Source organism: Mesoplodon densirostris, chromosome 1 (assembly GCF_025265405.1).
Source record: "Mesoplodon densirostris isolate mMesDen1 chromosome 1, mMesDen1 primary haplotype, whole genome shotgun sequence".
In the NCBI taxonomy this organism is placed as follows: domain Eukaryota; kingdom Metazoa; phylum Chordata; class Mammalia; order Artiodactyla; family Ziphiidae; genus Mesoplodon; species Mesoplodon densirostris.
This window is the reverse complement of record NC_082661.1, coordinates 120,575,519-120,590,455: the sequence shown is the minus strand read 5'-3', so window position 1 is coordinate 120,590,455 and position 14,937 is coordinate 120,575,519. Positions and strand designations below refer to the sequence as shown.

Here is a 14,937-nt window from a genome sequence, read left to right as displayed (position 1 = left end):
ATACTCAAATGTAGGTTATTTTAAACAGTTTTTAAGCCAAATTGATATTGAAAAGATTAAACCCCTTTCCATCAAAATTGCCTTAGTAAAACTTTAGTCACCTTCTGCTTTTATTCTTATTTTCTGCTTTGTGAAAATAGTAAAAATTAGAGTGTTGGTATGATTAAAGATACATTCATTTTATGAGTTGTACATGTTTCAGACATACTGTGGAGTTTCATCTTACTTGCTGAGGGGGAGAGATTCCATAGTCAGCACATGGCTAAAACCATTGATATTGATAAAATGACCCTTGAATGTAAACTTAAACCACCCACAGGGAACACATACAGTGGGTTTGTTTTTAAATGTAAGACAGTCCGTTTAATAGCCAGTTTTTATCCCAACTTTGAAACAGTCACTCTTCCTTCAGTTTGAGCATCTGACAGAGTGGTTGGCTTCTGTTCGGAGGCCATGCACCATCAAAAAATAAAGTGTCGTGTTTTACTTTTTGCTCAGTTCACAAGCAAATGCATGTTTGATGTGACTCCACTGTATTTACTTCCAATGTATTCTTAAAGAGAGGGAATGATAGCTACCTTGTCTGTCACTTTAACATTCAGTTTCCAAACTTGCTGTGAAAACGGCTTCTGTCTCTCCTTGATTTGGCCTCTGATCTTCCCCCCTGCAGGTTTCTGGTTAGCTTTATGGTGGATGCAAGAGGCGGCTCCATGAGGGGAAGCCGGCACCACGGGATGAGAATCATCATTCCTCCTCGCAAGTGCACTGCCCCCACCCGTATCACCTGCCGTTTGGTAAAGAGACATAAACTGGCCAACCCACCCCCCATGGTGGAAGGAGAGGGATTAGCCAGTAGGCTGGTAGAAATGGGTCCTGCAGGGGCACAATTTTTAGGGTAAGTCATTTTGTCAGTTTTCATCTTGGCCCTCATACCACATCTTTGATTTTCTTTACCCTTGTCAACTCAGGTAGTTAACAGTTAAATCTGTTGAGTTGGACCATTTCAGTCGAGTACAGCATTCATGTAGTATCAGAGGTCACAAAGCTGTGCAGTTCTCTGAAAAGCTGGTAGGCTGGTACTTCCTTAACTCAGTTTGCTGGCCAAAGGTTTTACTAACCGAGAAGCATGTTCTCTGCTCAGCAAGTGCACGGAACTCCAGCTGCCCCCGTGGAAGTCAAGGCACCACTCTTATAGATCACACGTTGAATAAATGGCTATTTTGGGTACATGTCTTTTTAATGATAATTTTTGGGGGAACAATCCATTGTGATATTGTATTTTACAAAAGGAAAAAATGAATTTATTTTCTGAGGTGGCACTTGGGTGCAAATCAGGCAGGCTCTGTCGTGACGGACAGTTTGTTCACAGTTTCCCCTTCTTGTTTCTCTTCCTGCTGCATGGATGTTATTCAGTAAACTGCATCTTCCTACCAATCCTCCCCCTGTAAATGAGGGTGAGAGCTTGGTTAGCCGAATCCTGCAGCTTGGGCCTCAAGGAACAAAATTTATTGGGTAGGATCTTTATAGACAAGATACAGAATGTCTACAATTCTTTTTCCATTTTCAATTTTTTTCTGTCACATCCATGGTCTTATTCTTGTCTTAATTTTATTTTTGGTTTTTAATGCTTTCAGTTGATGTGTGTCACTGAAAGAAGAAAAAAAATCATAGTGGCTTGACTTAATGCAGCACCGCTACCTCTCTTGTGCTTTTCAAGCATGTGGAATTCACTGCAAGCATTCTGCTTTCATAACTTTGTGCTTCTGTAAACCTTTCTTTAATTTGAAATGTTTCAACTGATGATGATAGTTTTTAAGACAGACTGATAGTCTAATTTTAACCCAGTGTAAAAGAAGATATTTGCAGGCTTTGAATCAACATTTGCTATAAATGATATATATGTGTATATATATATATATACCTGTATATATATATATATGTATGTGTGTGGAGTTACATTTTTTTAAAAGTACTTATGGGCTATGAGAAGGACAAGTCATCAATAAGTAAACTGATTTTGAAAAAATGTTGGGAATACAAGATATTTAAAGAAAATCAAATAGGCAGCAGGTAGCATATTCTACTAAAGTTATTAAATTGTTTTGTTTTGTTCTGTTTAAGCTGAAATGTGTTGGTATTTGTCTGTCTGCTTATCTGTCTGATTGGTGTGTTTGCATTGGCAGTCTGCATGAAGAAACCTGTTATGAAAAGTTATGCTTGGCTTTCACCTTGGTCCCAGACCCTTGTTCATTTCTCCTCTCCAATATTGTTGAATGTCATACACAAAGCCACATTCCTGAAATATTTAGAGTGACAGTATCTGATGCATTAACCTGCAAAGATTGTATCTAGTTTTCAAAAAAAGAAAAATTTAATGTCTAATCACCAGGTGTGGTTAAAAACTAAGGTAAACACCTTAATAACTCTTGAAATTACTAACACTATTAGGAATAGTTGATTTTGTTTTTACCCACTGAAAAATAAAGGGATTATAAAAAAATTTTCAAACCCTTAGTTTGAATTAATTATAATTATTTTGCCCAAAGTAAAATTTTCATATTTATCATCCCATTTTAAGTGAATGCTTTTGTAATAAATCAAATATTAATATGTTTTTATTTATGTCATTTGGTCATTACAACTACTATCCTTTTTTATGCTATTACCTATTTAAGCCTGTATCTTCTGTTACCACATGTACATAAACACATAGGCTAAGAGGTGAGGTTACATACAACCTCTGTAGGAGAATAATGATACTGTCTACTTAAATGTCATAAAATAAAGCTGCACAATCCAACTACATAAACTGTGTGTGATTGTGGTCTGCTTACTTCCATTCATCTTTTTTAGCATTTATCCTACTTCAAAATTTAACAAAATTATTCCTGTGCTCGATTGGCTATCTTCAATTTGCAGCCATTTTTCACCTTCTTTTGCAAAAGGACACTGTCAAAAATTAATAGATCATTATATGACAATTTCAAACCAATAGTGCTTTTTCAGAAAGTTTAATTCCTATGCAGTCCTACGAGAGCTAGGAAATTACGCTGCCCATTTCACAACGTAAAAATCAAAGAAACTGTCTTGACTATAAAGGCCATGAAAGTTATGAAAACTGACCGTTGGAAGGAGTGGATTGTTATATTGATTGTTTTCTTGCTAAGGGAAAAAAAATCAGTAATCTTTCAAAGTAGGCAATTTACAGAATTTCTTTTTTAAAGAAACGACTGTGTCCTTTTAAATCATGAGCATTTTGTATAATACAATATACTATTGTGTTTTAAAAAATGGACCAACTTTCTTTCTTATGGTCCATTTTAATCACTTTCAATTCCTCAATTACTCATGTGTGCTGAATATTTTCCCCCTATTAAATCAAATGCCTAACATATGATAGGCCCCCAAGAATTGTTTGTGAATGAATGAATGATGGCATGTTCTCAGGTTTCTAATATATTATTTAATTAGCAAATGATTCTGCAGCTTTGAAATCATTCCCAACCTTAGTGGCACCTCTGATTTTCAAATGAATACTGTCAATGAAACACTTTTAAAAGTATGAAACTATAAACCTATTTCCTTTGATACCAAAATAATGTGGCTTTTTTTTTCCAGCCCTGTCATAGTGGAAATCCCTCACTTTGGGTCTATGAGAGGAAAAGAGAGAGAACTCATTGTTCTTCGAAGTGAAAATGGTGAAACGTGGAAGGAGCATCAGTTTGACAGTAAAAATGAAGATTTAACCGAATTACTTAATGGCATGGATGAAGGTAATTACAATGACTCCCTGTTTCTATGAATGTCTGCAGGAAGAAATCAAAGGAATGGCTAGACTAAAGGAAACAGTACTTGAATTTCACACGTTTGTATTTTAAACTGGGAATCGGGTTCCTTATTGTTTTCTGCGTCTAAGGCATGAAGTTCCATTTAATCTAACAAACTCCGCCCCCCATATTAATGTATAAATCTTCTGATAATTCTCTGTCTTAAATCAACTGTATCAATCTTTCCAAAGCTTAAGAAAGTTTTCTAAGTCAAAAATGTGTAAGGAGGGAGTGAAATAATAATGGAAGGCATGCAAAGCATGCAGAGCATTTTTAAGAAAATACGTTCACTTTTTATTTTTGGAATCATTATTTTCGTACCCCTTCTTTTATCTCAGTCTTCTCCCAGATTATTTCGGTATTCTCATGGATTTTTAATTTCTCCTGGGTTCTAATCAGTTTTTTAAAAAAATAGGTTTCAGGCTAATGATTGGAGTCTGTGGTGCTTCCAGTGTCTTATTCTTTGACCTGGTAAGACTGGCTTATAGCAATCATGTCACTTTCTCATACACACCTTCTTCAGGCTGTCTGACCCTTAGAATCATAGCAGTTTTTCTTGGTAGACATTGGGAATAGACTTGTTTTGAGAGTGGGTACTCGGTGCAGTGTTTTCCTTTAAAAATGTAAAAAAAAAAAAAAAGAGAGAGAGAGAGAGAGAGAGAGCAATCTCATCATAAAATAAAGCTAATCTTTATACTGACTTGCTAATCACTACAAATCCAGCAATTGTTTTATGTAACAGCTTTACTGGAGAAATTATTCACATACCATAAAATTCACTCTCTTAGCATTTAGTTCACTAGCTTTTGGAATGCATCTAGCATAGTCTCTACTGGTTGTGAAGTGTGGACAAAGGAGCTAGACAGACTCGAGGGTGTTTGAGGGACGACCTCGGACGAGCTCTTGGATCCCCGTGAGCCTCTGTTACTTATATAAAATGGAGATTACCTTCCTCACTTCATAGGGTTGCTGTTGGGAAGAAATAAAGTCATTATGTGAAGCGCTTTTCAAATACAGCCCTTGTTGCAGACTAAGCCCTTGATAAATATCAGCTATTGTCACTATTATATTCATTCCATAGAAAAAACTGTCATGCCAAAGGTATTGTGTAAGACACAGCGAATCACAGCCAACTAAGAATTTAAAGATGTCTTTACAGCAGGGTAGGGGGAACCTAATCATTGCTGAGAGTCCAGCATTCATGAGGCACTGATAAATGCCTCTATATATGAAAATTTTAAATGAAAGCATAGTACTGCAAAGTAGGTAGTTTTAATCCCACTTTATAGATGGGGGAACTGAAGTTCAAACAAGTCAAAAGGTTACCCCCAACTCAGTAGCAGCACGGGAGCTGAAATCTAGTTCTACCTGTTCTCAAAAACTTTTAACTATCCCACTTACTTTAGAAATATGTGTCCTGTGGAGAAGAAAATAAACCTAAAGAAGGAAATTCCTACAAACCTCTAGATTTCAAGATCCAGAATAGTCATTTTAAATGTTATACATGTAATGAGTATACATTAAATGTTTATACATAATACTGACATTTATGTCCTGTACCATTCACAACTTCAGATAATTTCTGATGGATGGGAACTTTCATTGGCAATTTAGATTTCTAATTGTTATTACCTTAATTTATTTTAAAGCATGAAATATAGTTTTTTTAATAAGGAAATTTATAAGAAAACATAAAAGTTTTAAAGTGAATAAATCCTAAGGGAAAGAACTGAATTAGCATTTTGAAAAGAGTGAAAGAATATGGATGATTGAGAATAAAAAATAGAGAGAATAAGACAAATGGGTTTTCCAGAGGATAGGGGTTTTTTTCCCTGTTTTAAGATATTTTCATGTATCCAGTATTTCTTAAATACTATTGTAAATTACTAGTTTTTTAATGCAGCATCCTCTCCACAAGGATTTCTTTTTTTTTTTAACCAATAACTACCTTGATATTGTAAGCAGCTAAGGGCAGAGTACGTGTCTTAATCACTTTTGAGTCCCCAGTATCGGGCACAGTGCTGATTCAGACACTCACCCAATCCTGGAGAGTAGGCAGGAGGAACCTCATTATAATATATAGCTCTCGCGGGGTCAGGGGGGTGTGCGGGGGGATGAACTGGGAGATTGGGATTGACATATATACACTAATACGTACAAAACAGAAAACTAATAAGAACCTTCTGTATAAAAATAAATGAATAAAATAAAATTCAAATTAAAAAAATAATATGTAGCTCTCTGGAAGAAAGCTCTTGTTAGTCTGTTTCTTCTCCCCCAAACTTCATTAATGTTAATCTCCTGGGGGAAAAACTTAAAGAGGAGCGTTTACTTTGGGGAAAGTTCTGAGAAAGTAACAATATTTTAGGAAGAATACTGAATATTCTAAGAGAGTGTTGTCCAATAGCACTTTCTATGATGATGGAAATATTCCATACCTGTGTGATCCAACAGTCATCACTAGTCACATGTGACCCTTGAGCACCTGAAATGTAACTAGTGCAAGTGAGGAAGGTAATTTTTAATTTTGTATAACTAATTTCAAATAGTCACCTGTGGCCAGTGGCCACCTCATTAGACACTGCAGTTCTGACAAAAACACTGGATTCTAATAATATGTTCTTCATTTTTGAGCATAGATTATAGTATCAGGCACAGGCAGATTTTTTTTTAATTTTAAGGTTTATTTATGGAATGGATATCCATGATTTCATACTGACATGTCTTCATTTTGTTTTTAATAAGCCAATTTTCAAATAGGAAGTTAGTCCTATCTTTGCTTAGACAAATGACGCCCACACTGCCACACTAGGGGCATCAGTCCGATGTTTTAAAGAAATGATGATATAGCCCTTTCCTGGATTCTACATGTTATCTTGGAAATAGTGGATAGAGTTTCTTTGCTACATTTTTTAAGACCAGATAAAGTTTGGTTCCATTTTAGACAATTAAAAGGAAATGCAAATACTTCCAAGTTTAAAGAATCAAGCACTGGGGGCCACAAAAGGAAAACTGAGGACTAAATTTTCAAGGCACCATGGTTTTCTTCATATATTAAATCTATAAAAGCAATAACAATGAAGGAACCAAGACACACATTTTATAACTGAAGCTCAGTTAATCAGATTTCATGCCAAGCTCAAGCGCCACTAACCACCACTCTTGTCCTGTCCCCAGAGAAACTTAGCTCTTATTGCAACATCCCTCCTCTAAAAACAGACAGGCAAAAATAAAAATCAGTGTCTCTAAAAATCCAACCCTTCTTTTTCCTTCAAGGTCCAACTAGTCAAACTTCTTGTGGGGAGAGAAGCATAAGCATGGTTTAGGAGGTTTCATGTTATTTCTACCCTCACCACTCTGTGCCCCTGGATAGCTGTTAATTAGCAAGATAAAAATAGTACATAAAATAAGCCAGTGACCAGATCACTCAAGACTTCCTTAAAGAAAAAGAGAAATAAATCATTCTATTATTATTTTATTTACCCTATCAGTTTACCCAGTTCATAACAATTAAGCCTTATCTGTCATCTATGGCAAGTGACCCTTGATAATACCTGTCTTATTATAAATGTCTCATTTTAACCCTCTTTTCCATAAATGAACTCTATATGTTACTTTATAACTAATCTGTATTCTACTTTTTTTTTTTTTTTTTTTTTTTTTTTGCGGTACGCGGGCCTCTCACTGCTGTGGCCTCTCCCGTTGCGTAGCACAGGCTACGAACGCACAGGCTCAGCGGCCATGGCTCACGGGCCCAGCTGCTCCGCAGCATGTGGGATCTTCCCGGACCGGGGCACGAACCCACATCCCCTGCATCGGCAGGCGGACTTTCAACCACTGCGCCACCAGGGAAGCCCTGTATTCTACTTTTATAACTAGTCCTGTTGCACCCTCTTCTCTGAAAATCTTAAAACCCAAATGTTTGGAAAGCATCTTAGCCAGTATTTTGATCAGTGATTTTTTTACTGAACAACACAATTGTAAAGATTAGATTATGGTTCTATAGTATTTTAAAACTTGCAAAGCCTTTCCACGTTCACAATCAAATTGTAGCTCCAGGGAAAGACAAGTCCAAGGAGGAGGATAATTTGCCCAATGTGGTGTGGTCGTTAGGATCACGATCTGTGGATGTCACACAGAATGGAATTCCCATCCTGGCTCCACGGCTTACTAGCTGTGCGACTCCAAGAAAGCTCTCGATCTCTCTAAGCTCATAGAGAACTAATGGGAAATAGATGAGCTAATGTGTGTGAATTTCTCAGCATGATGTCTGACCCAGGAGAAACCACTCTCAAAGTTAGCCATAGCCACGGCTGCCATGTACAGCTGTGCAGGAGAGCAAGGGGGGCAGACATCTTGCCTCTTCCACTTCCCAAGCCATCTGCTCTGACACTGGCCTTCAGGACAAAGGGACACCTTTATCTAATTTTTTCAAAGCTACTGTCTAGTTGCCTACAAGGCTGTGTCCACTCCACATGGACACATTTCCAGATCCCATGAGGACAACTCCAGGGCTAGTGGAATCCCTGGTCACAGTTGATGATGGTTACCCCATGACTACCACCCAGTCAGGAAATAGTAAGTAGACAGATCTAGAATTCCAAAATCTAGACTTCTGACTCCAAATCTAGTTGTTTTTCTTCAATACTCCCTTGCCTCTGTATCTTCTCAAATGAAGGATGCCTATGAAAGTGCTTTGTGTGGAACAAAAGGTGACATGAATGTCAGCTGCGACTTAAGTTTTCCATTATGAATCAAGGTACCCTCCTAGTTCTTGTATGACTCCAAAGGACGTGGCGTGTATTCAGGAAAAACTGTCATTGCAGAATAAGGTGGAATCGAGTCATTTGTGGCACTAGCAACCTCAGAGATAAAGGCATCAGTGGTTATGCTAATGAAGCAGGTGTGTTAGAGCAGCTCTACTGAAATAACAGGCTAGAATGACACAGAGGACAGTTGGTCTGGGTGTGAAGAACCTGCTGTTACCACTGAGGTATCATGTGGCCAGGGCAACTTTTCTCTTTGGCAGCAGACATAGATCTTGTTCTAGCACTTGTTCATTCGTGTTTTCTCAGGAGAGAAAGATATCGCAAAACAAAAAAATACTCGTTCTGCTCCCCACAAAAACAGCATCTTTAAAACACACCAAATTGAATCCACTTTGTAAGTTTAATTAACACCTTACTTGAGTTAAACTCACAAAGTTCAATTCAACATGTTTAAAATTGTGCCTGCCGGAGGGGAAGCGGAGACAGGGGTTGGGTTGGATTGGGAGTTTGGGATTAGCAGATACAAACTACTATATATAGAACAGATAAACAATGAGGTCCTACTGTATAGCACAGGGAACTATATTCAATATCCTATGATAAGCCATCATGGAAAAGAATATGATATTTACTAGTAGAAGAATCCTTCCTCCTTAGAGATCTTAAGAACTGCTTATAGAAGTAGTTGAGCACTGAAAAGTGAAATATGTAGTTTCACGTTGTACACAGCACCATCTGTTGGGGAAATCGATTAACAGTTTTGAAAAATGCCCTTTTGAATTCTGACATTCTAAGACTCCCATTTTTTCCCACCGCTCAGTATCAAATACTCCATTCGTAGAAGAGCAAGCTGAGAGAACATTCACATAACCAGAAATTAAACCCTAGATAAAGAAATCATCCTTTGTGAAAACTCGAGGTTGTATTCCTTCTATAGACTGTTCACACTCAAACCTGACCAGATCACAAACAGCCTTCAGAAAACAAATTCCATACAGGAAAGAGAGTCATGGCCCCATTGGACCATGTTATCAAGACATTTAGTGCATGTAAGAGTGAGGCAGAACTAATCAGTGTGATCATTTGAATGCTTTTAAGAAAAACTCATTTTGTGGGAACATGATTTCAATCCTGTTATTTATGATTCATTGTATTATGACCTTCACAGCTATTCATATTTGCAAAGCATTTTATGATTCTTCTTGCTCTGTTGCAAAATCTGTTACAGAGAATGCTGTCCCAACTTTTACAAATAAACTAAAGGAGTTACAAGGTACTTAAGAAATTTATCATTCATCAGCGAGGCAAGAATGCTGCAGAATATTAGCTTCCATTTCTTATGCAGCAGAAAGTGCCACTATCATGAGAGCTTTGTGCTCCTGGAGTGGGCCCATAAGAAGTCATGTCACCTTTTGGACCAGGGTGTTTGCACATCTATCCATTACTCATCCATTTATCAACCACTACACACGTGCCAGCTAGTCTGCAAAGACACTGTGTTAAGTGGTGGTTGGAGTCCATGCCTGTGTGATTTCATCCGTTCCCCCAACCTGGCCTTAGGTTCTAATCTCAGCTCTAAAGCAGACCAGCTAAGTCAGTTTGGTAAGTCACTTAACCTCTCTGAATTTCAGACACTTACTTTACCAAAATGCTATGTGGGCAAGATAGTAATTGACCCGCCACAAAGTAGAAATGCAGTAAGTGTACATTTTAACCTTCTTCCTGGCCAAACCTATTTCAGAACTCACCTCTCTCTTTTCCCTGTGATGTGTGTGTGTGTGTGTGTGTGTGTGTGTGTGAGAGAGAGAGAGAGAGAGAGAGAGAGAGAGGAAACTTTGCTAGTAACAAATTAAAAAGAAAGAGAGAGGGATCCAGGGTTCCTTCATAGTCTAGGCATTATGAATCACCCTGAAAGGTAAAAAGCTCTTAATATTTTTTTATGCCCTGGCCTCCTTTAATTCTATAGCTATGGAGTGGTTTAGTATATCCTTTTAAAAATAAAACTATTTTAAACTAGTAGATATTTATTGTTGCCCCATAAGCTCCTCTTCTCATATTGAAACATCCTTGAGTTGTTTTTCATGGGATCTTGTTGTCATATTTTTAATAATTTGGGTTCTGGATTTTTAAGGACAGATACAGGGTGAGAGTCTACTAAGACCTCGCTTCTCAAATGTGTCAAGTCATAAAGTCACCTGAGTTGAGTATGGAAATTTCAGGTTCCACCCCTGCCCTACCAACTCAGAATCTCCATGAGAGAAGCCTAGGAATCTCTGCTTTTAATGGGTAGCACCGGTGTTGCTTCTGATCTGGCCAGTCTGGGGCACACTCCTCTGGGAGCTAGGTTCTCTGTGGGTAGGAATATGATCCAGGCACCATGTTTGTGGTGCACATTACTTGGTTGAGTTTATCTCTGTATGTAAAGGGTGGGAACAAAGCAAAGATTCTTCGTAATATCTTCCTGCTTCTCTGGTCTAAGTAACAGACCATTTTAAACTCCGATTAAATTCAGTCCTGGACAGAATAGTGGCGTTGTTCATTTTTACATGATCAAACTTCATTCCTATTTGCCTGGAAATCTGACTTTTTTGATACACCTTTTTAGTTTACAAATAGCAATATAGCACAGTATACCATAGTATGAATATATCATAATTTATCTAACCTTTGTCCTATGATAGCCAATAAAATCTTGTGGTAGGCGTCCAGGCCGTAGCATCCTGTAGTGACTTTACTGGTTTCACCTCTTCCTCTTCCCTCCTCACGTTTACCTACTTATCCACATCATTTACTTTCTTATTTGTGCAGATATCCTAGAGTGTAATGGCCCAGCCTTCAACTGTAGCTCTTGGAAAGATTATAAACCAATATTTAATATGAGTATTTTTACATTTCTATTAACTTTTATTCTCAGAGGAAAAAAGTTAAAAATATTTTAAGTATACATATATACAGAATGTAATCTGGTTAAGGGAAGATATCTTTTCTCCATTTCATCATGCAGAGGCCTGGGAATATGAGTAATTCAAGAAGGTGTATGATTCTACTTAAAAAACGGGGCATGGAGACGCCAATGCGTAATAGCCACACATTAGTTATTGCATTAGGTTAAGCCTTATCTTTAAAGTACCCATTAAAATACACATTGAAGGTCAATAATTATGCAAGTTTTAATGGTGACAGAGGAATTGCTAAAAGCTTCAAAATACAGTGAGTACAACACAGAGGGTCCCTGAGTCACTGGCAAATCCTGAAAGATGTCAGAAATTCAGTGTGGACTTAGAAAACTGAGATTCTCCATTTACCACTCATCTGCTGCATCTGAGGGGTACCCCCTCACCTTCTTTTTGGGGTGGCCTTAATGCTTCATCCAAGGTAAGACGGCATAAGTGTGGCCAGGCGACCTCTACTACGCCAAGTGTAGTTCTTCCCAATCCACTGCTATTAGTTTCCAGGGGTGATACATCTGTCTCTACCTTAACGCCTCACAAATGTATGTGCACACACCCAAACACACACACAAGCAGCTGAGAAGTGCACATGATCACAATTCCTCCGAAAGATGCCTCACTCCCACCGGGAGGTCCAGAATAATCTTAATACTCACAGGATACATGCTTGTTACATGCAGTGTTAGGAAATCTGTCTTGTTTGAAGGGTGTAATTTCGTGGCAGAGTCCGTGTAAACTGCTTGCACTGTGTGGAGTCCTAAGTCTTTTCTAAAGGAGACCATAATCACAGGTTTGCAGCTGAAAATTAAAAAGTATCTACTTGGTGATGAGTTGCACGGCAATTTAAACAAATTATCAGAACTTTTTCAGTTGCAGCATGAGTTATGAACTCTGGGAATTCAGACTTTTTTTTTTTAATAAACTGATTTGACACTGCATTTTAAATTTTATTTATTTATTTGTTTGTTTGTGTGTTTGTTTGTTTGTTTATGGCTGTGTTGGGTTTTCCCTTCTGTGCGAGGGCTTTCTCTAGTTGCGGCGAGCAGAGACCACTCTTCATCGCGGTGTGCGGGCCTCTGTCGCGGCCTCTCTTGTTGCGGAGCACAGGCTCCAGACGCACAGGCTCAGTAGTTGTGGCTCACGGGCCTAGTTGCTCCGCGGCATGTGCGATCTTCCCAGACCAGGGCTCGAACCCGTGTCCCCTGCACTGGCAGGCAGATTCTCAACCACTGCGCCCCCAGGGAAGCCCCAGACTTTTTAAAATAAGCCAAATCATGGGAAAGGAAATATACCTGCTCTGTACGGAAAACTTTTATTCTCTATCAATTGCTGAATAGGTGAAAACTTCCCCAGAATATTTTCCTGAGCAAACTTTGATTCATTCCTGTTTTTCTATACTAGCTTTTTTTTTTTTTTTAACTCTTTACCTTTGTTTTCTTTTCCTTCACTAGAGACTCAGTATTTAGGTTTTGACAGAGCGCGGGGGAAGGAGATGGTTAGAAAACAAAAAGGACCAAGATTCCAGTTCCATTTTTGATCTGGGGTGAACCCTATTTCTCTCCTAGTTGACAGTTAATTTGGTGGTGGTTAATCTGTAAAATGAGAAGATGTCTCTGATCCAATTACCTAACCATCCATTTTACCATTCTGCACATTTCTGTGTGGAATACGCCACTATCTCAGCCCTGTGTCTAACAGAGGTGGCAAATGTGTTCGTAGTGGAGGGACGGTAGGCATGTGCTGTAGGTATCAGAGAAATGAAAAGAGGCTTCTGTGAGTAGCAAACAACAAAAGTGAAACCAACACCCCTCCTTGAAGTGTGGAAATCTCCCCTTTGTTTTGTAGCAACTAAAACCACCCCCCAGCTAGGTAAACCCAAAGGTAGTGCTATCTTATTTCCCACCCTATTCTCACCTCCAACTCCAGTTCCCAGTGTTAATAGCCTAGAAGGTTTCTTCTGCAAATTTCTCTTATAAAAACATACAAACAGAGACTTCCCTGGTGGTGCAGTGGTTAAGAATCCGCCTGCCAATGCTGGGGACACAGGTTCGAGCCCTGGTCCGGGAAGATCCCACATGCCGCGGAGCAACTAAGCCCGTGAGCCACAGCTACTGAGCTTGCACTCTAGAGCCTGCGTGCCACAACTACTGAGCCCACGAGCCACAACTACTGAGCCTGTGTGCCACAACTACTGAGCCCACATGCCACAACTACTGAAGCCCACGTGCCTAGAGCCCGTGCTCCACAACAAGAGAAGCCACCACAATGAGAAGCCCATGCACCGCAACGAAGAGTAGCCCCTGCTCGCCGCAACTAAAGAAGGCCCGTGCGCAGCAATGAAGACCCAACACAGCCTAAAATAAATAAAATAAATAAATTAAAATATATATATATACAAACATACGGATTACACTTTTCCTCTAAAAAGGATCATACTATGCACGTTGCTCTGCCTCCTGCTTCCTTCTTGACTTTTTTTTTTTTTTTTTTTTTTTGCGTTACGCGGGCCTCTCACTGCTGTGGCCTCTCCCGTTGTGGAGCACAGGCTCCGGACGCGCAGGCTCAGCAGCCATGGCTCACGGGCCCAGCTGCTCCGCGGCATGTGGGATCTTCCTGGACCGGGGCACGAACCCGTGTCCCCCGCATCGGCAGGCGGACTCTCAACCACTGCGCCACCAGGGAAGCCCGCTTCCTGACTTTATACATGTCCATCACTACCTGCCTGGCTCCCTCCCTCCCTCCGAGCTCACCTCTCCTGTCACCTCCTCAGAGAGGTGTTTCCTGATCATCCCCACCCCCACCCCCCGTCACATTCTATTTCCTCCCCTTGATTTTTTTTTTTCTTCCTATGTGCTCAGTGGTGTGTGCCCTTCCCCCCTTACCCCAATTAGAATGTAATCTCCCTGTGAGCGGTGACTTTAGTTTGCTCTCTGCTGTATCCCTGGTGACTAGACGAGTGCCTGCACATAGTGGGTCCTCAGTAAATATTTGGTAAATGGACGAATCTGAATCCTCCTCTTCACTCGTTGTAGCAGTGCGAGAGTGTGGGTGAACCGTGACTTATCTAACCAAGCCCTTACTGATGGGCACACAGGCTCTTTCAAGCTTTAGTCATTACAAGCAATGCCGCTTTGCCTGTGCTTTTGTAAGAAAGACGTCAGAGAATGGAATTGCTGGGTCCAAGGGTAGATGCGTTTTCATTTTGAATAGAAGATGCCCAGTTACACTGTCAAAAGATTATTGCCATTCACACCCACGAGCAATGACTAAAAGCATCTGTTTTCCCCCCGTTTTCTCTCGACAAGATATTGGTCTTTAATCTTACCAGGAGGTGGGTGTAGCAGGAGATTGTACCTTGTTTGAATTGGTATTTCCACATAAATTACTGAG

At 39.4% G+C, this 14,937-nt stretch overlaps 1 protein-coding gene across 5 annotated transcripts in view; it reads left to right on the top strand.

The window, feature by feature from the left end:
- Nucleotides 1-14,937, top strand: part of ANK3 (ankyrin 3) — a 524,774-nt gene that overhangs the window by 448,008 nt on the left and 61,829 nt on the right. For all 5 annotated transcript variants that reach the window (XM_060108675.1, XM_060108669.1, XM_060108681.1 and 2 more), the window contains 2 exons: nt 671-895; nt 3,619-3,773. In XM_060108675.1, coding sequence (XP_059964658.1) covers nt 671-895; nt 3,619-3,773 — 380 coding nt within the window. The remainder of the gene's footprint in view (nt 1-670; nt 896-3,618; nt 3,774-14,937) is intronic.